The 25,192-nt window shown below is 47.0% G+C and overlaps 2 protein-coding genes across 6 annotated transcripts; one reads left to right on the top strand and one right to left on the bottom strand.

Moving 5' to 3' along the window:
- Window positions 1–4,417: 4,417 nt before the first annotated feature.
- Window positions 4,418–12,628, bottom strand: LOC136496593 (inositol phosphorylceramide glucuronosyltransferase 1-like). Of its 5 annotated transcripts, none has more exons than XM_066492308.1 (11): window positions 11,516–12,101; window positions 10,959–11,079; window positions 10,667–10,852; window positions 9,545–9,693; window positions 8,823–8,930; window positions 8,577–8,714; window positions 8,148–8,285; window positions 6,038–6,314; window positions 5,846–5,969; window positions 5,177–5,313; window positions 4,418–4,436 (listed from the first exon to the last, which is right to left on the bottom strand). In XM_066492308.1, the coding sequence occupies exons 1-10, from the start codon at window positions 11,753–11,755 to the stop codon at window positions 5,178–5,180; spliced, it is 1,617 nt and encodes a 538-aa protein (XP_066348405.1). In that variant the 5' UTR covers window positions 11,756–12,101; the 3' UTR covers window positions 4,418–4,436; window position 5,177. The 5 variants fall into 5 exon arrangements, with proteins under 5 accessions (XP_066348405.1, XP_066348404.1, XP_066348408.1 ...); XM_066492307.1 differs by lacking the exon at window positions 4,418–4,436 and adding an exon at window positions 4,941–5,073; XM_066492311.1 differs by lacking the exons at window positions 4,418–4,436; window positions 11,516–12,101 and adding an exon at window positions 12,442–12,628 and having other exon boundaries at window positions 4,953–5,313.
- A 1,261-nt stretch (window positions 12,629–13,889) lies between these two features.
- Window positions 13,890–19,378, top strand: LOC136496594 (protein root UVB sensitive 2, chloroplastic-like). The gene is made up of 11 exons (XM_066492312.1): window positions 13,890–14,619; window positions 14,771–15,161; window positions 15,282–15,419; window positions 16,265–16,353; window positions 16,441–16,525; window positions 16,687–16,746; window positions 16,831–16,924; window positions 17,183–17,280; window positions 17,522–17,701; window positions 18,545–18,667; window positions 18,748–19,378. Exons 2-11 carry the CDS (start codon window positions 15,150–15,152, stop codon window positions 19,183–19,185), a joined length of 1,317 nt encoding a protein of 438 aa, XP_066348409.1. The 5' UTR covers window positions 13,890–14,619; window positions 14,771–15,149; the 3' UTR covers window positions 19,186–19,378.
- The last annotated feature ends 5,814 nt before the right edge of the window (window positions 19,379–25,192 follow it).

Here is a 25,192-nt window from a genome sequence, read left to right as displayed (position 1 = left end):
TCGGATCAGATAATCAAACGCGGTGTTGTACCTGTACCGAAGGCAGCGACGAATTATTTTGCTGGCTGCTGTTGCACGTGAATCGAAGCGAAGCTCAGATCGCCGCTGTGCGGTTCCAAGATTCCAGTCCGTCTACTGAGATCGATTCGCTGCATGCCAATTACTAGAACCATGCAAAGCTAATTGTATGTGCTTACGTATATACGTCTACATGGAAGGAAGGCCAACTACAGATTGCTGTGGCACTTGCATGTGCACACGCACACATGGAGCTGTCAAGCCACCATGCGAGCCGTTCAGCGAGCCGTTCGAGCCGTCAAGCGAGCCACGCCGAGCTGTCGGCGAGCCGCGCCGAGCTGTCTGGACAGCCGCGTCGAGCCGCTGAGCGAGCCACGGTGAGCCGCGTCGAGCCACGGACCACGTCGACCACGTCCCGAGCAGCTCCGCCGAGCTCCGACCACGTCGACCGCGACCACGTCGACCACGTCCCGAGCAGCTCCGCCGAGCTCCGACCACGTCGACCACGACCACGTCCCGAGCAGCTCCGCCGAGCTCCGACCACATCGGCCACCAGACCACGTCGCAATAATGATCGCCGCGAAGAACGGCGCTACGACAATCGCGACCACAGTCATGGCGACAGGCCAAAAAGCTCGAGGTCCGGACAACTTCATCGCGACCAACCAGATGTCTATCCAAAGATAATTTTCCTCAACAACACCATCCGCGGCAACCCAGCTTCTCGCGGCAGGCGTTCAACGATCACTGTACCGGGGATACATGCAAGAGGTGACGTCAACTAGTATATCCATCGTATTCATGCACGACGGACATGCAATCCAGCAAGATCAAGGCGACGACATGTGGAGTTTCGTCAAAATTGTGGCAACTCGGCGTCAATCTGTGACGGCGGTTTTTTCCATCATATCGTCCACGACGGCCCTCATGTGCGTCCGTCATGAGGCCAAAGTTCCGACCAGGCGTCGGCTCAATCCACAGCAGCATGAAGACAACGCAAGCTAGCCAAGAGTTACGCATATACGCGTATACATCTACACAAGTATACATGCAAGCCATCTCATTGGGCAGAAGGCCAAGACGATCTGTTCACACGCCCAAAAGCTAAGTGAATTCTCAATTAAATATTTATTACTTGATTTCTATTCAATGACACACAAATCTTTTTATTTTTCCTCATGCACCATCTCGCGCGGCATCTCGCGATGACCGAAGCAAGATGCGTGCATGATGGGATCATCGACTCAAGGCACACGCCTGCCGCTGGAGCTTGGAGGAGAGGGTGTACAGACACAGGTCGGAACGTCAAGGCCAAGTACATGAGCTCTGGAGCACTCGGAAGCCAGACGTCGATCAACTCATGTTGAGCCATCGGCGAGCCGTGTCGATCCGTCAAACAAGCCGTCCGAGTTGTCTAGCAAGTCACGACGAGCCGCGTTGAGTCGCGTCGAGCCGTTGAGCGAGCCGCGCCGAGCCACAAGCGAGCCGCGTCAAGCCATCTCTCGAACATCACAACACGCCGACTACTCCCACCGGTCGTCAATAAAGCTAAGTATTATTTTTAATTGAAAATTTCTTCGATCATCGTACAGCTCCGCTGACCACCCTAAGGGTGCGCTCTGCGTCGAATTTTCTCCATACATACAATCCAAAACATGTATAAGTTTTTACAACGGTTCGCCGATACGTTTTCCTTCCTGCTTGAGAATCCCAGAGCCGGCACTGTCTCCGGCTCCACCCCACGCGTGCATGAGAGTCCGCCCTCTGCGCTACGGGTAGTCGGCAGTCGCTCCCTGGTAACACTGGCACTCTACGCGCAGCAGTGTTCCGTACCTCGCGCTACGAGATATTGGTTAGCCCAGGGCTGGCGCATTCTCCAGGACAGGTTAATACATCGCGCTACGTCGCTACATAACAAAAAGGGCTAAAAACAGCTAATGTTATTTTTCGAATATTACACCAAGTATAATTCATCGCCAACCGAACACCAAGTGTTTACTTCACCTCCTACAGAGAGATCAATATATTTCGTACATCATCATGTACTACCGCTCTCCGTGTTTATTTTTCAGGAACATAGTTCGGTCAACAAGCTCACGCTTTGGGGCTCGCCAAGACCACTACGGTGCTTGAGGACTCTGGCCAGACCACCCTTGTGCTCGGGGACTCGCCAGACCACTCCGTGCTCTGGGACCCTCCGGGACTCGCCAGACCACTCCGTGCTCGGGGACTGCCTCGATCACTCTCCGACCACGGCTCGGGGACTTCGTCGCTCGCTCCTCGATCTGTGCTCGGGGACTACCTCGATCACTCTCCGACCACAGCTTTGGGACTTCGTCGCTCGTTTCTCGACCTACGCACGGGGACTGCCTCGACCACTCTCCGACCACGGCTCGGGGACTTTGCGTCTCGACTACATGCGACTGGCAACTCGCATACAGTTGGGGATATTTTTTCGCACTTAGACCTTGCTACAAGGCTCATACCTCGCCTTCCAGCAAGCTCGGGGACTACGTCGGTACGATGCATCTGCCGGTGCATCTCATTTTTGTTTGTACGACAATTGGGTTCTCAACTTAACTGGGAATTCTTTTTAGACCCTGGCACCACGTGCCTACGTCACCTACTACCAGGCTCGGGGACTAAGTGGGCACACTTAACCTTGCGGTGAATGTGTTGGTTTTTTCGACCCCTACGCCTCTGACGTTCAAGGACGCTATGCTTCAAGACCACTTACATTTCTTTCCAGAAATACAAGTGGGCACACTTCTCAGGACGGAAATCTTTTTCTTTTTTCTTAAGAGCACCATACATTCTTCGGACAACTTACTTCTCCGGCGATGACGGTGGTCAGAAATGTCAAGAACTCAAGCCTTACTTGTCGGAGAAGGTTAAAATAACGTGTCTCAGCATAATACATGGTGCTCGGGGACTAGCTATGGGCGTATTAACCCCTATACCCTTACGGCTAAGCTTGGGCCGGCCCGGATCGATGGGTCCGGTCCACCCGAAAGACGACGTGCGGCCTAGCCAACCTGATTGGAGTCCCGCACAAAGAGTCAAGGCGGATTTGGCGATCAGGCAGGATCCTGGTCGGTTACAATAGAAATCCTTATCCGGCCACATATGACAATTGTAACTAACTAGGATTAGTTTCCAGATCTGTAACCCTGCCCCCCAAACTATATAAGGCGAGCAGGGGATCCCTCTAAAAAACATCTCAATACAATACACCAAAGACACAGGACGTAGGGTATTACGTCGACTAGACGGCCCGGACCTGTCTAAATCGCTGTCTCTGCGCCTTGTGTCACCATCTGGTTCCTGATTACACGCACCGTCTACCGATAATCTACCACCACGGGCACCCCCCTCGGTGGACTGCCGACCATATTTCGTCGACACCTTCCCTCTTGCCCGGCCGTGGGCAAATGCCCCGCGGCCGGCTCTCTCACCCTCGCAGCCCTAGCCGTGAACAGTACCCATGGTACTGTAGTGCCGTGGGTACTGTAGCGCGGCAGCCGCCGTCGCTCCCCTCGACTCTCTCCTCTCAATCCTAGCAGCCACATAACAATCTGGTATCAGAGATCTCTGGTTCGATCATGTCCACCCGTCGTCCTCCGCCGTGGGCGTCATGACGAACGAGCAGTTGACGGCGGCTGTCCTTGACCTCGGCAAGATGGTGGCCGGGATTCATGGGTTCCTGCTAGGGCCGCAGCCGAACCCACCGCTGACGTCCCAGCAGCAGCAGCTGCCGTCGCCGCCACCGCTTCCGGCTTGGATCGCCGGTTTGTCGAAACCCATCTACACGACGCCCAGTACCCAGCCGCACCTACCGCCGCTCCCGACCACCGGGGCTGTCATGGCGCATGGCGGCGCCCCGGCTTCGGGTGTCCTCTACGGCGGGGTGGACGGCGGCAACCTGATGCCGACGCTCTCCGCCACGTCACCCTCGCTGGACAGCACAGGCGTGGCGCCCTCAGCCTCCTCATAGGACCCGCCGCCAGTTGTGCTTAGCTGCGCGGAGGACCTCGATCTCATCCGCTGCGTCGGGGATCTCGGGCATGCGGTTTCCCCCACGGACGGCGGGCATGCTATTTTCCTTGCGGGCGGCAGTTGGGGAGGCGCATCCCTCCACCTCATTCTCCGTCGAAAGCCATCCGCTCTTCTTTGTGTGGTGCAGACCAGCATCCGTCCGGCGTGGAGAAGGCATGGTGTCACCGGCGGGAGCGCTCTGCCTAGCACCGCCGCTTTCCGCCACCGACCACCGCGAGGGCGCCTTCGCTGGCCGTTGTTGCGACTACTTCTAGGTGGCCATATACATGCACCCCTTTCGTCAAGATGGTGTCCATGGGATCCACAAGGTTGTCTACGTGCAGCTTATGCGTCGGGCTGGTGTCCGCCATCAATTGAAGAGGCTGCAAAAATAAAGAGTTCACATCTATTTTCAGTTGATAATAATAAAATAAGCCGAGATGTAAAAGGCTTGTTTTTAAATGATAGGTTGTGTCGAGACATCGTTATAAGTTGGTTAGGTTGCAGCTCGAGAACGAGCTACATGTCCAGATGGGGTGTAGTGTTAGAGTATGGTAGGGGCCTATTAGGCCTGGGCTGGATGTATAGCCTATTAGTGTTAGGGTTAATTAGAGATAAGGGTCACTTGCTTAGGAGTCAAGTAAACCTCTCTATATAAGGAGAGGAGATGTATCGATCTAATCAAGCAAGAATTAAGAAGGAAAACCCTTCCCTCTTGCCCGGCCATGGCAAACGCCCCGCGGCCGGCTCTCTCACCCTCACAGCCCTAGCCGTGAACAGTACACACGGTACTGTAGTGCTGCGGTACTGTAGCGCGGCAGCCGCCATCGCTCCCCTCCAACTCTCTCCTCTCAATCCTAGCCGCCACATAACAGTAATACACTAGAGTAATGAGCAATATATTGCGGTGAATGCTTCTACAAACAAGATGATGTTTTTTTTTTTCCGAAATATAAACAAGATGCACTGTGCAGGTCTGTGACTCCATGCCAACTGTGCTACAGAAACAACGTCGGAAACCTATTTACCACAAGTTAACGTGACATCAGCGCTACAAAAGGGGCCATGGGCAGGAAGCCACGTGTTAAAAATTAATCATCATTCTTTTTGTGTACAAACTTACGTTAAAAACAAAAGCTTCGAGTTCTTGACGCATTTCTATCTTTCTGACCCTTGTTGAAGGCTGAGATTGCAAGATGCTCCGCTGCATATGTCATAAAAGATGCCAGCACAATACCACCAGCGACCATTAATCCTAGCCTGCCAAAGGAAAGAACATATTGGACTCATCACTTACCGGCATGAAAAAATCAAATAAGTCTCATCATTTACTGGCAAACATAACTCAACCCTTTCGACGAATTATGTGCATTAGTTACTAGACTCAAGTTGTATTCATAAGCTAGAATCTAAGTTATATCTGGAATTTGGCATTCTACACTACAAAGCCATCATAAGGATGGAAGAAGCAAACTCACCTTCTGAAACTAGGTTGTAATGTTTGTCCTAAGCATATTACATATGACCCCTAACTAAATATATGATGTGTTAAGTTCACAAGTACAACCTTAACCGTCATCCATAGGCCAAACCCTACATACCAACACCCTCAGATCGCCTCAATCCCCAATATTAAGTTCCAGACCCCTTCTCTTGCATCATAATACAGGAAATGATGAACACAGGGTCTATATCTACATATTCAAGAAACTACTACAGCTGAGTCTTTCCTACATTCTTTATATAATCATATGCCAGGAGTTTATACAGAGGGGCTAGTCAGGTGCCTTACTTTGTGAACAATGCAGTTATGCCCAAGATAGTTGGTAATGATACAGTAATAGTAGCTATAGTTGCCATCCCTATCCAGTAAAATGTTGCATCCATGTCGCAGTCAGACATATTTCGCTGATGGCCTGCAAAAGACCAACTGTTTAATACTAGGATGATGAAACCCTTTGAGCGGCTACATAGTTCAACATACCTGGACCCATATGATTCACTGATGCATCAGGATTGCTAAAGCCCACATGGTTTGCACTGATACTTCCCCACCGGTAGACAAAACGGAGATAACTCCCAAACAATAAGAAGAATGCCACAAAGGTCCACTCAAGCATCAGTAGCAAACCTGTCCATGGCATAACCTGCCGTGGAATGATAATGAAAGCAAATTCAAGAGAGAAACCAGCAGACATGAAGCAGACTAGCACCGCGATTGCCCCAAAATAAGAAGGTAGCTTCAAATTTCCATTTGATAACTGCAGGAACGCCAAGGAACCATCAAGTCGATATAATATAGTATAATCAATAATGTTTCGGTAAGGAGATCATACAAAGATGAAAAAGAACCAGAATTAAAAATTCCAATAGAACAAGACATCCTCCTAGCCAAGTTTAGTAAAAAAATATTAGAATCAAGCAGAGGTGGAGCCCCTACGACAGGATCAGGAAGCAGCCCCAGCTGCCTGGCGACCAGTAACACCCCTCTGACCCTCTCCCTTCTTTCCAAAGGCCCTGTCCCCACTCCCCACTGTAGTCCTGCTCCCAGGCTGGACCACTGGAGGCGGAGAAGCAGCACCAGACCGCACCACTATGATGGTGGTAGGCACCACTGTAGTCCTGCCTGTCTGTCTGGTATCGTAGGGTGGGTCGGCTGTGTTGTACTCTGCCGCGTCGCATGGGTGAGTTAGCCTTTCGTGGTGGTAGGCACCACGTTTGGCTACCCTTTGTTGTACATAAACTTCATTCGTCTCAATTGAAAGGCAGAGCTCCTACCATTGTTTCAAAAAAAAAACTATGATGGTGATGAGAGAAAAGAAAACACGTGAATCGAAGGGTGCGTGCTTGGGGAGTTGGGGGCCTGGGCCAAAATGTATAGTTGTACTGCCTGAGCACACAACCACTTCTCTCTCTGTAGCTCTCGCCTTGAAAGATATCCCTAGAGTAGCGCCTCAGCCGCCAGCACCCCCATATGGCTAAATTTGGCTCATAGCTTTCATTCCATTCTATTAATTGAGTCTCAGCCATGCCTTAGCACAAGGTGTGCATGTAGGCAAAAGAGGATAGCATCTTGTTCTGCTACGCTCACATGTAAAAAAATTCTACTTGCTTTGTGCCTTTGTCTCTAGTTGTGACAATGAATCTCTTCAGTTTGGTGCATTGCCCTTGAATAGTTAGGGAAAATGCCAATGTATTTCTTAAGTAGAAAAAATTAGACAAAATGCCGAGTCTTTACTCCATTATACTGATTTCAGTTGAAAACTTTTCAAGCGCGAATTGGAGATAGTACAAATAGGGTGTGATTGGTTGCTTGCATGCAGCACAACCCAAGCCTGCATAAACATATGCAATGTCTTTGTGTTTAGTTGTCCTACACACACAAGCTGTGTCTTTTAAGATTGCGTTTGATTGCTTACATTGTGCCATGTTCTAGTAGAGGTGGGGAAGGTGAGAAATTTCATTTTTGTGCGCCACATTGGCTTGTGCACAAAATCTGCCATACTAGCTAATGCTGCACGAAACCTGCTTTGAGCACTGTGCTGCAGACAACTAAACACAAGTAAACTACACTGCAGGCAACCAAACAGATCCATAGTGATAAAAACTCCCTTGCAATCGTTGCCTTTGGTGAAAAAGTTGGGAATACTAAGTACCTTCTATTGACACATGTAATAAAACTTGAGAAAACTGATTGTCGTTTGGAGCTCAAATTAGGAAGCATGCCAAGGAATACATACGGCACAGCTTTCAATGTTATAGACCTTTCTAAACTCTTTACAACCCCTTTTTCCAAATTTTAAGTGTACATGTATGGTCGCCATATCTGCAATATCCTTAATTCCTTATATTTGTAAAGTTGTGTATCACAGAACAACTGTATGATATCCCTTTTGTATGACAACTCTTTGCCCTACCTAAACTTTGGGCTAGATCTGCCAGTGGAATAAGGACTGAAGTAGGCACTTAAAATATGAAACAAAGTGTATTTAGGTTTCATAATTGTTCCTAAAGGTGGCACATTGACAACATTGAGTAGCATGCAAATTTCAAGTGGGAATGCAGATTTGTCACTGAAGAGGTTGAGAGCTAACCCTTTGGTTTGAAATACCAAATACAGACGATGAACCCACCACTGAATAAGATGGAAGTGACTCTTCAGACTTGTATTTGTGGCGAGCTCTTCTAGCAAATGCACATAGTGATCTTATACTTATCAACTCCTTGTTTGTCTGTCAGAAAATCATATAGACGAATGAGAAGGCAGGAAATCTTCAAAATCAAGTGTGTATAAATGTTAAAAGGGCGTACCCAATGCAGAGAGCTCCCGCTCTGTGCGGGGTCTGGGGAAGGGTGTCAGTGGCAAGCCTTACCCTCGCCTATGCAATGCGAGGAGACCGCGACTCGAACTCGGGACCTTCCGGTCACAGGCGGTAAGACTCTACCGCTTGCACCAGGCCCGCCCTTCATGTGTGTACAAATGTTCAATAAAAATAATTTCTACAAGGAACAGATTATATAACCTGAAAACATGACTGGTAATAACCAAATAACAGCAAGCAAAATGGGAGAATGAACAATATTTTGACAACCAGCTGGTCACGAGGGTTCCTTCCCCCACCAGTTCCTGGAAGAGATTCTTCAAGTTTTTGCCTAATATCCTGCAACGATGGAGAGCATAAATTTATTGCTAACATGCTTGACATTTATTTTTTACTTAGAAAATTGCGTATGAAAGTGAGGAAACGGTTTATAAAATGACATATTACCTGCCATGTTTCAACAGGTTTTACAAGCCACGCTGTGAACCAGTCCCAGGGTTTTAGGGGGCCCAGCGTGTAATGGATGATTCTTAATTCCTTTTCATCAACCATCCACTATGACAGAAAATAGAAAGTCAGATCCATAACCAGGCCCAAGCACCAAGCTATAGTACATGTAAATAAACAATCAAAGGGTACTCAAAATATTGAAAATTGTACTCTAAACAGAAGACCAAACTATTTCAAAATGTAATAACACAAATAAATGCTGGTGTTTGGGGTTGTGAAACTAAAGACCTTCAATAAATTCGAAATGCTAAAATGATCATGCTAATACAGTCCAGACAAGCAATAGAAACTTTTGTAACCATATTTTGGGTGGTCCTGTTTAGAGAGAGCAAGAAGGTAGATTAAATGTAATATTCCTTAGATAAGGCTGGCAGAACAAGGTCAATACAATTAATAATGATTTTCTCTCACAAAAAAAAATAATGATTTTCTGATGATTAACTTGCATAAGATTGACAACGTACAAGGCTGACAAAACTTTAGTTAACCTTGATAGTTGGCATGCTCTGACAAACAGGAGTGCTGATGGTAAATCAAGTGAATGGAACAATCATGTAGTGGGTTAACATATTGCAATGCTTTTATATACCATTTAATCATGATAGTTGGCCAATACACTGAGCCCCGATCAGTATGCAATTACACATAAGAGGCCTTACCTTGTTTGCTAGCATGTAAAGACCAACATCAGCATTATACAAGGTAGAAAGGCGTTGTGTCTCCGGTTCAGGAGTTAAAGGCAAGTCTGGCTCATAGACACGGGAGTTGGCAAAATCAGAATAATATGAATTTAGAAAACCTTGGTCCCCTGCATGAATTAGTCCAAAATCCAAATCAGAACTATTGGACTGAAAATGCTGAATTGCCAACATGCTGAAAACAATAAAAGAAAACAAGCCATACATAAGTGGTAAACTTGTAACTACAGCCAGTCTATTCTAATTTCTAAGTAATACATTCAACCCTAGCAAAATGATCCACCACATAAGTGTCTTCTAGATAAGACAGACCTGTCTAAGCAAATGTCAAATGGACATGTGAAATATTGTTTTCAAAGATCCATCTTACCCTAAGCCTCTGTCCTAAAAAATTCCAAGGAAAGACAGATATTGATCAAGAGAAAATTCCAGGCTCCCAGGGATTTCAGCGTCACTGGAAAGAAATAGAACAGAGCAACGGTCTGGTACCAGCAGGCCTGGAGCAACTGTTTGGACAGAGAACAAATGAAGATAGGAGTGGCTATCGTAGCAGCATAAAAACAACGGATGTAGGCTCTGTTAAAGCATGAAAATGTACATGTGTAGCCATGGACTGAATAACTGGAAATGATGTTTCTCCATCATCAATGGCACAACAGAGGGCTAAAGTCTGAAGAAGTGCTGCCACTGGAAAGCTTGCAGAAAGATCGCCATGGAAGCTGGTGTGGCAGGCCGTAGAGTGCTTGCATACTTTCATTTACCGCCGTGCCCTTAGGCCAGTTCTATAAGCAGTGATGGCTTATTCTATCATCGCTATGTAATTAGTCTTTGAAGATAATTAGCTATTTCCTATACTCCACAAAATATGTCTTGTAACAATTAACATCATATCATAAGTTCTTAGACATGTACTATTATATTTTGATGCACTTAAAAAGCTGCTTATCATTAATCTTAATCAATATGTTTTCCAGAAGAGACTAAATAAAGGGAATAGTGACTACTGGTACTATGGCCTTCTCATAAAGGAATTATGTTAACAAAAAAATGGAACATAGAGAACCGGAAAAGAAGAGCACTGACCTCCAGTGTAAGAAGGCAATTGACCCACTTTGTTGATCATATCATTGAAAAGAGTTGCAGAAGGTTCAACAACCATCACACCAGAATTCATTCTTTCAGAATGCTTCAAATTTCCACAAAACTTGCCACACTTGAAAAGATCCTCGATACTTTTCACAACTATAGTATCTGCATCAAGGTAAACAACTGGGAAAGCGGCATTCTATCAGAACAATGAACAAAAACGAAATCAAAGCCATGTGTGATACAGAAAGATAAAACGATGAACTAGAAAAGACACTGAAAACCATACCTTTTTTGTAGCTTGTCATGTTAAATATCTTTAGCTTGGTGTAGACACCCCAAAACCTCTTTGGCCTAACTTGATTAGGATTAGCCAGTAATGTTATACGATTCACAATCCAACCATCTGCCTGATGAAATATACGCAAGGTCAGCTTCGCTACCAGATCAGACTGGCACAAGATCTACATGACTTGAATGTCCAAACTCAAGGAAACATAAATGCTACTAATGTCCTGAAACTAATTTTAGTATGTGTTGATGTTTTTTAGATGATAAAAGTATGTGTTGATGTACGGGGATCACATCATGAAATCAATAGGAACAAAGGAGAGATCCTCATCCAGCTCCACAGCACTTGTGACACAAAATTCAATAGAAGTTTTCGCAAAATTCTAACCAATTGGGCAGCGAGATCAGTGAGCAGCTCTAAAATGAGCATCACCAGCCTCAACAATAACCCCGCGCAGCTAAGCACTCCAGCGCAGACACTTCAGGGAGGTACTCAATTCGCCAAAGAGACAAAATAACCAGACGAAATTAATAACGATCGGAGCTTCCGCAGACCTGGAGGAGCTTCCTCGAGTACTCGGAGACGCCGTCGGAGACGAGCACGACCATGTCGCGCCGCGTGCCGGTGTCGCGGAGGGACTTCCCCAGGACGCGCACGCCGAGCACGAACTCGTCGCCGTACAGCAGCGTGACGTAGGCCTCCTCCGTCGCGGCCGCCGCGACCCCGACCCCGGCACCGGCAGCGAGGAGCACCGCCGCGAGGAGGCCGGCGACCAGGAGCGCCGGCGATCGCATCGGGGCCGCCGGATGGGATCGCGGCTCGAGAGGGCGGGGAGCGCGAGTATGGGGTGGGGCGCACGTGCGACGCAGCGGGAGATGGCTGGCGCCCGCCTGGCGGGGCTCGGAATCAGATCGGAAGAGCCTTTGGGGGGGATGGCCGGATGGGCGCAGCCGCCCAAAAGGTGGTGTTCGAGCGCTGGAATGATTAGTAGTATTCGGTCAAACGGTTCGTCCAACTTGGAGTTCTTAAGTCTCAACTCTCATCGCGTCATCGGAGCGGCAGGCGGGTCGTCGTTTCGCGACAGATGGGATCGGGCGGGGGACTGGAAGGAGGAAAGCGGCCGAGGCCGGCGGGATTTCTAGACGAAACTCACCAAAGCGTGCGCGTTTTCATCGAAGAAACCACGAAAGTGCCTATGATGAGGCTGCGCCGTCGCGCCTGTCAGAGTTTCTAATGGGCTGGGCCGGTGCAGCTGCCTCTCGGGTCTTTTGTGTAAAGTCGGCTAGTCCAAGTGCAAGCTTTGCGTTGATAGGTCGTCGGAACTCGAACGGTGAGAGGATGTCTAAAGATACTCTGATACTCTCCGTATCCTTCCTAAATGTGAGCAATATAGATCGTAGTGAAAAACTATACTCAAATGGTCATCCAAAGTTATCTTCTATTCCGAATTTTTGCTAGCAAACAATAGAAAGGATATTACTGATTTTGGTTGGATCATTGGATCTCTTCAAGAGGATCCATCAATGCAGGGGCGAGCCTGCTCAGATCAGGGGTGGATCCACCAATATGACGATCTCTGGCGGCCGCCAGACCTCCTCGCCGGCTAGCCTCCCCGCCTGCACCCGGATCTGGCAGCCATGGCCGACGACATCTGCAGTTGTTTCTCTAAGTCTGTTTCTCTGTTTTCTGCGAGTACAGATGGACAGAGGAAGACGAACCTCGTGTGGACGAGTGAAGCCGAAGGGGTACCGCAGCTAGCCCTATTGGGCCGCGTCCGCGTGATGGAAGAGCACGCCCCTAGGCCCAGGCGGAAGGTGAAGAGCTTCTGCATACATGGCGCTCGGCGATTCAGTTTCCCGTCAGTCCGTCCAGCTTCCATCGATCATAGTGCACAGGCACTCGTGCTCCCAAGTTCCATCGTCCAGGACACCAGGTGTTCTTTTATTAAGAAACTTTTTCGTTGATAATATTCAGAAAATGCTTGTGATATTCATCTTAGTACTTGAGCTGCATGTAGTCGAGTAAATGGTGGGCAGAATATGTTCTTTTAATTTGCTACCGTAGAAGAAAATGCTGAGCAGAATGTTAGAGTTGACAGGAAGCATGTTCTAGGTTGGGACCATGAGCTTTGAACTAGTGTACTTTTTTCAAGCCCTTTCCTGTCCTTAGTGTCTCATGAAGTGTTTCTTCATTGTAGGATGGTTCCATTTCAGGTGTCATTTGTCTTAGAACCCATTTAAAGAAAGTCTGAGTGATGCCCTGCAATATCTGTTATTTGCTGGCTGCAGTGTGCAAATAAAAACTTTTCTTGACATGCTCTAATTTTTATTACATGTCTAGATATAAGTTGTCTATTTACATATATAAAGATATATACTTCATCCGTTCTAAATTATAAGTCGCTTTGACTTTTTTAGTATATTTATTTTGCTATGTATTTAGATATAATAATATATTTAGATAGATAGTAAATTGGATCAACCAAAAAAGTCAAGACGACTTTTAATTTGTAATTGAGGGAGTACAATATAACTAGAAAAGTTAGGACGACTTACAATTTGAATTGAATAGTGTCTTTCATTCTCACTAGTCAAACTAAGTTTGAAATTCGATTTTCTTTCTGATACCCATGTTTAGAGTGCTCCAATTTGCAATGTTCGATTTATTCACACCATGGTTTCATTTTGAGTTGTTGACAGACACAACTGTTTTCGAGAAAATAGGAATTATGCCATTATGAGAAGTGAGCTTTGTTCTTTTGCCATCCTGAGTTTCGCTGCTTTGTCATTATAAAATATGTGCAGCCCGCTAAAATGTCATTTGGTGACTTTAGAACTCAGAAAAAATAAAAAACAAAATTCTCTTCCAGATTTGCCCCCGCCCTTTCCTCCTTTCTCAGTGCACACGGACGGACGGAACTGGGAAAAGCAGAAACGGATCGAGCGGGCGCTCAGCCGCTTCGTCCTCTCCACGCCGGAGACGAGCGCCGCGGCGGCGGCGGCGCCAGCGACTCCCATCGCCCACCACGGGAGTCAAATAGCCATCCATCCATCCATATTCCATACGCATCTCTCCCTTTCTCTTTCCTCTTTAACTTCCCTTTCTTGATTTTCCAAGCTGCTACGAAGCTTCCGGTCTCATGGTGCTGTGCTTCACATGGACATTTTCCTTCCTTCCTCCTTACAACAAGTAGCTCATCTCAGCAAGTTAGCAACAACGCTGGAAGGCGACGACGCCAGCTCGCCCAACACCGCCTCCTCCACGGCGGCGCTTGTGTCGCCGGTCGCCTCCTCGTCGTCCGCCGCGAGCCCGCCATGAGCGCCAACACTACCGTCACGGCTGCTTCGGCAGAGCAGAGCAGCGCCAACAGCAAGGTGAACGGCGGCGCCGGCGTCGGCGCGCTCATGCCCACCACCCCGATGCCAACGTCCGCCGAACTCCACCTCTCCAAATCCGGCAGCAAATCCTTCAATATACCGTCCACCGGACGCTCGGGTCAGAAGCGCGGTGGTCGGCGGGAGTCGCTGGTGGCGCCGCCGCCGCCGCCGTGGTGCTCGGCTCCGGCGTGCAGAAGACGAAGCGGAGGAGCGCCCGCTTGATCCGTTTCTTTCTTCCCCGTTCCGTCCATCCGTGTGCAGTGAGGAAGAAGAAGGAAAGGGTGGGGGCAAATCTGGAAGAGATTTTTTTTTTTTTTTAGTTTAAAGTCACCAAACGGTAAACCCGCGAAGCCTTGTGGGATGACAGAACAGTAAAGCCCACTCCCCACTTTCTATAATGGTGTAGAATTCTAATTTTCTCGCTGTTTTCAGGCAAAGGAAAGAAAACGGCTGGGCTGCCCGGCCGCGTCATGGCCTCCTACCCCGCGGCCCAACTTGACTCACTAAACTCTGGGCCGCCTCGGAGGAAAGAAACACACAGACCCAATCCAGTCGCGGCTGACGGGCCCCGGGCCGGATGACGTGCGAGTCGGCGGAGGAACCCACCCCGCCGTCTTTGTGATTCTGCTGCTACCCCCCATATCCCTTCCGCCGAGCTCGGCGGCGTCTCGGTCTTCACCGTGACCGGGCGGAGAGAGAGGTAGAACAACAACCACCAGGCACCAGCCGTGAAGGGGTGACGTCAAGGCAGCGCTGAAGCGGCGGCGACCTCGAGGCTCGAGCTCCTGTGCCGCGCTCCGAGCTAACCTAGATGAACATACTCGTAAGCAGAGGCGCCTCGATCCTACCAGTTGCTCCAGCGCCTTGTTCGCCGTGCATAGTTTTCTCGTGCTGAATGAAACCGCACTTTTTCTTCCCCCTCTCTGCGCGAAATATCCCACAGGAGAGGATACGTGGAGGTGGCGACCGGGCGGCCGCCACGGAGCGGCCCCCGCAGCCGGTGTGCTGGGTGGAGATTTCGGAGTCCGTCTCACGGCTCTGCAGCTTCGACGCCGCTGGTAGTGGTGGCGGTAGCATCTCTGTAAGCTTTCTCTTTTACTTGGAATTTCCGGAATCCCCCACCACATGTCGTTCTAGTGTATCGCAGACTTTATCGTTCCTGTGGGGGAACAAAAATCTGCCCATGGGATAACGTAACACACTAGTTTCAGCTGAGAAGCGTTACTTTCTTTCAGTATGTATCAGAGTAGGTGTTCCCCTCTAGCACTTCTATTTTATTAAAAAAAATGGAAGAGTAAAGGGGGGAAATGGGACCAGTCACCAGTGCGATTCACCTAGGCACTAGCATTCTCCTGATTGCCACAGTTGTTTTCTGTTAAAAAGGTTTTTTGATTTGTCGGTGTTTTACCTTTAATTTTTTACAGATTGCAATCAGTCTTGTGATAGACCACCATCTCAACAGTTCAAACATTTTTTGTTGGGTAGTCAAATGATTTGCCTGCTTGAATTACAGCTGGGATTCAAGATGTTGATTAACCCGTATCCTGTCACCCCTCTTATAAGTTATATAACTTCGGTATGGTTATGCCATCTGCAGTTTGAACATTGCACTATAGATCATGGAGATAGCTAAATACTACTCACAGTATCTGAGCTGCTAGGCTGTTTATTTTGATGGTTGTAATGATTTGCCACAATGGCACACATATCTACAGGACTTGATTTCTCTTGCTGTACCTCAGACCTCAGAAATGTACAAGTTGTTACCTGAAAAACAACCTCTATATGTTTGCTTGGACAAATGAAAATCATATAAGCTAAGTGTGCAAGCATGATTCTGTAGCGAAATTAGTAAAATCTTACTTCATCAATATCTTAAGTTTTTTTTTAATTTTCTTTAAGTCCGTAGCTCTTATTTTCCTGCAGGTAAAAGTTATTCAGGAGTCTAGACCTATACATGATAAAGTTGTTGATTCTTTCTTGAACAAGTTTTTTCCATCAGGTTATCCATACAGGTATGAAGTTCCTATGCTCGTTGCTATTCTAGATAATTCTTCTGGGATACATCCTATTGTGTTAAGTCTCTGCTATTAATCATGCAGTGTGAATGAGGGTTACTTAACTTATACCAGATTCCGAGCACTACAGCATTTCTCTAGTGCTATGCTACATGTGCTGTCAACACAGGTCAGTAAATCTTTTTCATATCTTGTGTGCGTTGATTCCATAAATTCCAGTTGGTCTTCATTACAGACTGCTAAGCATGTTGAGATCTTTGAGTTCTGTTCACTTTGTTTATGGAAAAATTTATGCTCGTCAACTTACTGCCCAAGTGGGCTGTGGCTCAGTCCTTGCTTTTTGCTGCAGGTTTACGACCTACCCCGGCGCAAGCAACTGCTGTAAGTTGGGTAAGCATACGATGACAGAGATGCTAAAAGTTTAAGCAGGTACTGCTATGAAACATATTGGCTGATTTTCTCTATCTATTTCAGATTCTAAAAGATGGAATGCAGCACGCAGGAAAGCTCATTTGTAGCAGCATGGGGGCAAGAATGGATTCCGAACCAAAGAGTTGGAGGATACTTGGTGAGAAATGATGATAGAATCCTATGACCTCCTTTCTGATATTTCTATTCTTTTGCTCGTCATATTGATACTTTTACAATTTTTCCCTTTTCTGTTGCTGTTTCCCTAAATTATGTTATTCATGCCTATTTCTGTGGTTTGACAGCTGATGTTCTTTATGATTTTGCCACTGCCTTGGAAGTCATTTCGTCATTGTGTCCACAATTTTATTTTGTACTGCCATTTTTCCTATTAATGCCAACTGCTGTGTTTTGACAGCTGATGTTCTCTATGATCTTGGTACTGCCTTGGAAGTCGTTTCACCTCTGTGCCCACAACTTTTCCTTGAAGTAGCAGGCTTGGGAAATTTCGCAAAGGTTGCCTTTCTAACTGGCATTTCACTCTTTAGATTAAACAAATGATATATATAATCTTCTGTTTGATATTTTGCATGCACAGTTGTGTTTAAATATTTACAAATGAGTAGGAAATGTTTCCCCTAGCATAGTCTCAAATAACCATAAGAATGGTAGCATTGTAATGGCAATGTATTTGTCCTGGTCTTTCTGCCTGAAAATTGAGCTGCAATGTTAAATGATTCATTACTTTTTATTGCAGGGAATGGCCGTTGTTGCAGCAAGAGCAACAAGGCTTCCAATTTACTCTTCTTTTGCCAAAGAAGGCAACCTTAGTGATTTATTTGCTAAAGGGGAAGCCATCTCAACACTTTTCAATGTCATGGGAATAGGAGCTGGAATTGGATTGGCATCTACTGTTTGTTCAACAACTCAAGGGAAGGTACTATTTACAGAACTACATGTCATCATCTATCCTATCGTTACAGCTGTTCCATTACACTCTATCATCAGGCAAATATACATAGTGAAAATGTGCACCTGACATGCATTGCAAATGCAACCATATGACACAACATGCGACCGTAGAGCTATATGAACTTTCTGTTTATGTTATCCAGGAGAACTTTGTCTACCATTGTCCAGTGCTTTACAGTCTTCCAAGTTTCAAAATCAACTATACTCCCGAAACAAGTTATTAGGTCCTCTAAAGTAGTGCATCATTTATGTTATAGACATGCTATGCAGCTCACCCAGAGCATTAAATGAATTTTGCGGCACGATGAACTATATTCCACATACCTGCTGTTAGCATGAATGCAAGCTGGGATGATGCAGATCTTAGTAAATAGTTTTTGTTGGATTTTTCTGCGCATGAGGAAAGCATGGTCTTTTTAGGGCAAGAATAAATCATGCATTTAGTAATTTCTAGTTCTTATTCATATTGACTGTAAATATGCCATCCACTATATATAACAGACTTTTATTGATGTTTTCGTGCTACTCGATGTAAATTTCCAGCTAAACCAGATACAACACAAATTTTGGTGTTTACCTAGTAACTGACTAATTTACTTGTTGGATTATTACTGCATAGAATAACTACAGAGAATGCATCTTTTAGGATTGTTTTCATTTTTTGTCCCACTTTGCATTCAATTCTTGCATATAATCTGAACTTGCTATAATGCTGAAGAACCTTATGTTGATGTGCAGGTTTGCCTGCTATTACAATTAATAACCTTGTACTGATGCGTGCTTCTAATGACCTTGCCATTTTCGTCAGTTAATTGCAGGCCCGTTACTTTCCGCAGTGCATATATACGGAGTTGTCCAAGAGATGAGAGCAACTCCTGTAAACACACTCAACCCACAAAGAACAGCAATGATTGTGGCTGATTTTATTAAGGTTTGGTATCTTTGATCTATTAATTAACGCAACCTTTTTATTCAGTCCAGTCACGGTAGTAATACTTGTCTGCACCACAGAGTGGAAAGGTTTCTAGCCCAGCTAAGCTAAGATACAGAGAAGATCTTCTGTTTCCTAACCGAGTTATAGAAGAAGCTGGAAGTGTGAAGATCGGACAGCCACTCCGCAGAGTCTTGAGTCCGAGGCTTGTTGAGCAGCTGAGGGCAAGTTTCCCAGACGAGAAGTTTTTGCTTACCCAAAAAAGCAACAAGACATACATGGTTCTTGAGCAAAGCGCGAGCGGAGAGGACGCGTTGAGGGGGTGGCTGGTTGCCGCATTTGCTTCAGAGATGGAGAGGTCGGGCATCGGTTCACGTGACGCGGTTCTGAACGAAGCCTATGAGAAGACGAAGAGGGTCTTCCCCGCTTTTGTATCAGAAGTTAGGAGTAGAGGGTGGTACACAGATCAGTTTTTGGATGGGAACGGTAGTCGAGTTGCTTTTGCAAAGTCTCAGTAGTCGCAAGACCGTATGTGCGCAGTGTAGTGTAACTCTTTCTAGTTACAGAGATGAGCTGACCAAGTGTCACAGAGTTTTGGTTGTTCTTATTAGAACATTTTTTTCGCGTGTCCAGTCCGTTGGCTCCTCGTGCGTCGTGCCACCTGTATTGACTGTAGTTTGTGATCATGGAGATTTGATTAATGTTTCGACAGGTAGTCTATCTATCATCCGTCCGATTGTTGGAAACCTGAATCGGGCTTGAATGGGGAAACCGGCAAGGCCACACACTACATGTCTACATGCATTCTCTTAATGCGCCGTTGTGGGTACGATGCTGGGTTAGTAGTCAATGGGTGACGATAGAACAAGGTGAATTGTCGTACAAGTTTGGATCCACAGCTTGTCGACACCTGATCAAAGCGACGTGAACAAGAGCAACCATCCGCGGAGCGCATGGCACTTGTCGGTTACAACTTTTTTTTTAACTTTTTTTTTCCGACACCACATGCTATGAAAAAAAGGTAATGCTAGCGCCCAGACACCCGGACGGATGTCCACAACTGCAGTCTATTTTTCTGCGTCCATGCATGGGCCTACGCCGCCCGACATTGCTCGCCCGCGCCCATGGCGACCACTCGCGTCCCCTCCAGCTTCTCACACGTATTCTATGTGCAACACCCGATCTACGTTCAAAAATATTTGGATGCAACACTTGCAACATAAAAAAAGCAGATGAAACATTAGAAACATGTATCTGAAACACTTACAAAAACACTTGAAAATCATTGCAAACATATACAACATCCAGATAAAACACATGCAACATATGTGTGGAAACATATGCAACATCCAAATAACACGCGTTTATAACATACATCTGAAAAACAGATAAAACATTGAAGACAGACTCTTGCAATATACATGTACAACCATTACAACATCACAATCTACTTTTATAACATCCATATGAAACGCTTGCAACATAGCTATAAAACATCTGAAACATTTGAAATATGAGCTTGCAACATGCATTTTCTGGTGCGGCCTCCTCCGCCGTTTGCATCGGGGCGCCGCAGCCGTAGCAGCAGGCGAGGCCGGAGGGTGTCCATACCAGGGCCTGACGGCTGTCGGCGTCGTCGGGTCAGGCGGGTGGCGGAGCAGGCATAGCGGGAGGGCAGCAGGAGCAGCGAGACGGGCGTGCGGAGCAGGAGCAGCGAGATGGGCAGCGAAGCAGGAACAACGGAAGGGGGCGTGGGCGGCGGAGGAGAAGCCTGAGCGGCGCGAGACATGCGGTAGGAGCAACGAAAGGGGACAAACGCAAGAATTATTAGGCTGACCGGTCCGCAGGCCTAGCCACGTGGCGTTCGGACGTGACGGACACCTACGTCCTATCATTTCCGAAGGAAAAATGAAAGTGACACAAGGTGTCGGATGAGGTAAGCCTCTGTTCGTTTGAACTTATCAGTCCGGCTTATCAACCATGGTACATTATTTTTCTTTCCTAACAAAATATCATCAGCCAGCTTGTCAACCGCAGAAACCATCAATCGAGTTGGGATAATCACGTCATCAACCCGTCTTGCAGTTCCTTTTCCTGCGTATGTTTTAGGGACCATTTGTTGGGTGCGGTATCCTTGGGTTTCCGCTAGCTGTACTTTAACAACTCTTCTTTGGCTTAATAAAATACGTACCTTGTGGTATGATCGTGAGAGGAAAAAAAATGAAAAAAAAAAAGAGGCCGAGGCGACGCCGGGACGGTGCGGGGTTCCTTCTCACGAGTCAAGCTTGCCGCTCTGGCCATCTGGGGCCTGGGCTTTTGGCCAGACAAAGGAACGGTTCGCATGTTTGGGGGATTCCTCGCTGCGCAAAGCCAAAGGCGTTTCCATTGCACCTAGTCGTCAACGACAACGATCCGTCGATACTCGATAGCAGCTGGCTGGTACGTATGCCGCTGCCGGAGAGGACAGTCAAAAAAAAAGATGAACCGAAATTAAGGCCTGCGTAATTACCGTGGCTGTTACGGTATGCCAGAGCCACACGCCCACACGTGCCTTGACGAAGGAAGGAGCCGGCTTCGTCTACGGCAAACGAATGAACTAATGAACGCTCGCGGCCTGCTGCTGCAGCGAGCCAGCGAAGCAGAAATCACCGTGAGTCCGAGGCCGCGTCATTTGGCCGGTTGGCTTGGCTGATAAGCCATGGCTAAAAGTATTATTAACTGATTTATTGTGAAAGAAAAATATCGTTCGTTGGCTAAAAAAATATGACTTATAAGCCAAGTGAACAGAAGGATTGGTTATTTACTGGGCATGTTTGCATCAAATAGATACACTATAAAAATGTAAGTAATGAAGAATCTAATGGTACTTAATTCGCATCAAAATGTTATTATCTTAAGAATGGACTGGTTTATCATCTTCTTCTTCTTTTAAAAAAAGAGAGGAAAAGATACGGCAACCATTTTGATGCCTGGACTTTATTTTGAAATGACAACATAATTACAAGAAATATGCAGAGCTCAGAACTTAGCTGGACGGGAAGAAAATGAATACAAGAAAAAGAGAGGCCACACCGCCACAGCCATCAAGAACCACTTACAAAAAGAAGAAAGAAAACTACCCCACATCATAAGTTTAATATATATTTAGCACTAGGACTTTGGCATATGTATGTCCAGACTCCTGAGCAAAAGGTCTTCACCTACGGCGACGTCCCGTTATCATCTTTTCACCTCTTCACCATCTCTTTTGTTTGATTTGTATAAAATATGTTGATCCATGGCTACCTCAGTCCTCAAAAACTAGTAATTAGTATAAGCAAGATGATGAAATCATATAACACCAAAATTCATAGCATAAACTCTTAATAGACCATTTCATTTATATAATGTTCGATTTCTCAAACCATTTCATTTAACAGTCCATGCACGGCACGGACTACGGACGCCACCGAAATCATCGAGTCGATCCGTTTCCAAAATGCCGGAAAGGCACGGCGGATCCAGCGCCCCGGCTCCCTTTTCACATCTGGTGGATTCTGCTGGACCGGCGACGTACGAGCGAGGCGAGGAAGGACACCCGGTGATGCCCACCCGCACAACTGCGCTGCCCGTGGACCGTGGTCGCAGGTGATGACGAGCGCATGGCGATGACGCGACGTCGTCGCAACTCGCAAGGCTCGGGATCGGGACCCATACCAATAACCATGGCCACGCGCCTTGACGAGCCCTCGCTCTGGCTGGCGGCTGGCCTGGGTCGGTCGCGCCGGGCTCGGACGAGTCGTCCGTCGTACGCGCGGCCACAGCCAACGCGGACGGATGAGGAGCGGGCGTCCCGCGGAACGGCGACCGCGCCGTGCACACGTACGGCCGTTGTCGTGCTGTGTGTTCCCAAGGAGACGGGGCACGTACCCAACCCGTCGCCACTGCTACTACTATTATATTATAGTAGGTTGTACCTGAGGTTCTCCGTGGCACACAAATGTTTTGGTTATGTTAGCAGCGTAATTACTTACTCTACGTCTTAAGAAAGGATTATTTTAATTAATGCTATTATAATTGGCACACTTATGTGTTCCGCCACTGCTCAACTTTTCGGAATAATGACATCAAGATACGCCATCGCTGGCCTATCCCCGCCTTCCCCTCGGCCCGCCCGCAGCGGCGACAACCCACAACCCGTCCAAAGCTCGACGGAGGCCTGTCCCCTCCGCCTAACCATCCCTCGCTTGCACTGTGTCGTACGAAAGAAGGATGAAAACGTATCTTACAAGCTTATGTTCCAGGTGCTTAAGATGTTTCATAGGTATGTTGCAAAAGTAGATTGGGATGTTGCATATGTTGCAATGGTTGTACACGTATGTTGCAAGCTTCTATTTCTAATGTTTCATCTGTTTTTTCAGACATATGTTGCAACTGTGTTTATTTGGATGTTGCATATGTTTCACACATATGTTTCAAGTGTTTTATCTTAATGTTGCGTATGTTTTACAATGGTTTTGAGATGTTTTTGCAAGTGTTTCAGATGCATGTTTAAAGTGTTTTATCTGTTTTGAGATGTATGTTGCAAGTGTTGTATCTGAATGTGTCAAAAGTAGATCGGGTGTTGCATCTCACTCCCTCCTTGCCTTTGGCTGCCTCGCCTTAGTATCTCCACCTTCTCTCGGCACCGGCTGGGCATATGAACCAGAGGCGCAGAGCCACCCCCTCCCCTTCTTCTCGATGTTGGCGGCGCATCGTGGGATGGCGGTGTGTCGGGCCGGGCCGCCGCAAGTACATGTGGGCGCCCCCTTCTGTTCCATTATGTGGGGAGGGATAGGTGCGCTCGTTTCTTATATTATGTGCGGAGATCGGACGGCTCCTGTTCCTCTAATCAGATGGCCCCGAGCCACGTCTAGACGCGTCCTCGGGCCGGACGTCCATGCACTACTCGTTCCGATATTTATATGGTTCCACACTGAAAGCATCTAGGCCCCTAGTTGGGTTTCGATGATTAATGACAATACAAGATTACTATGACTAACATGTGTTTTGCAGAGACAAGTAAGTTAGGTCATGGTAATGGAGATCAATTGGGCAATCAAGGTTGTCATGCCCCTACGATGGAAATCGTTTCGGTTTTCAAAGGATGGACGACAAGGTTAAGGATGACTAGTTCTAAGTGTCGATTGAAGTTGGAGTGACACTTAGAGTAGTTTAGGACTTTGTTTTTCCATTGGCCGTACTATTAAGGGGGGTATGGACGGGTAGCTTGACCTAGGTGAGTCTAGTGAGTTAGGTGTGGTGCACACTTGTTAAAACTAGCTCTAGGTAGCTCCTATGAATGCCTAAGATCCTTTGGAGCAAACTTCATTCACATATGATCGAGAGTTGGAAGTGAATGGAGGGTCAAATGCTGACCGGACGCTGGCTCCAGTGCGACCGGACGCTGGCCGCAGGGTCCGGTCAGTTCATTTGATCAACAGACTACGTTCGATGCGACCAGACGCTAGAGAGGTCAAGTGACCGGATGCTGAAAGGCAGCGTCCGGTCGACTCTAGTAAGGTTCCAGTAAGGGTTTAATGCGACCGGACACGTCCGGTCAGTAGTGACTGGACCTTGCCAACGTCTGGTCAACACATTTTCACTGGTTCGCGGGTTGAACTGACCGGAGCGTCCGGTCAGTACGATCGGAGCGTCCGGTCACCCCGCAGAAGCTCGTAACGGTTCGTTTTTCAGGCTGCCTTATAAATAGAAGCTTCACTCGTGTGTGGAGTCACTTTTGCTTATTCCAACAGCTGAGAAACACATTTGTGAGTGCCAAGAAGAGCAAGGTCCTAGTGAGGTGATTGAGATTTGAGAATCCAAGAGAGTAGCCTCATTAGTGAATCAAGAGTAGTCAAGTGTACATCCATATTCTCATTAGGCTTCGCGTGGTCAAGTGAGAGTTCGTGCTTGTTACTCTTGGTGATCGCCATCACCTAGACGGTTTGGTGGTGATTAGGAGCTTGGTGATCACTTGGCAGAGCTTGTGGGTGACCCAACTTAAGTTGTGAGCGGCTTTGGGTGATTCGCCGTGATAGAGTGTTGAAGAATCAACCCATAGAGAGCACTTGATCCTTGCGCGGATCAAGGGGGAGCTACACCCTTGCACGGGTGCTCCAACGAGGACTAGTGGGGAGTGGTGACTCTCCGATACCTTGGCAAAACATCGCCGTGTTCCTCTCTCTCTATTTACTTTGAGCATTTACTTTGAGTATTTACTTTGAGCAATTCAATACTTGTTCTTACATTCATAGAATTGCCATGCTAGAGTAAGTTTGAAACATAGGTTGCAAGTCCGTTGTGCGTTAGATTAATAGAAACACTTTTCTAGGCACAAGGGGTTAATTGGGCTAACCGTAGGATTTGATTATTGCAAGAAAATTTAGAATTAGCCCAATTCACCCCCCCTTGGGCATCTTGATCCTTTCACACACGTCATGACACTGCCATATGGAGCCTATTGTCACACACATCTCTCCTCTCTCCCTTTTTCGTCCTACCTCT

The sequence above is a fragment of the Miscanthus floridulus genome, chromosome 12, assembly GCF_019320115.1.
Source record: "Miscanthus floridulus cultivar M001 chromosome 12, ASM1932011v1, whole genome shotgun sequence".
Lineage (NCBI taxonomy): Eukaryota > Viridiplantae > Streptophyta > Magnoliopsida > Poales > Poaceae > Miscanthus > Miscanthus floridulus.
The sequence above is the reverse complement of the archived record's forward strand: the minus strand, read 5'-3'. Positions and strand labels throughout refer to the sequence as shown.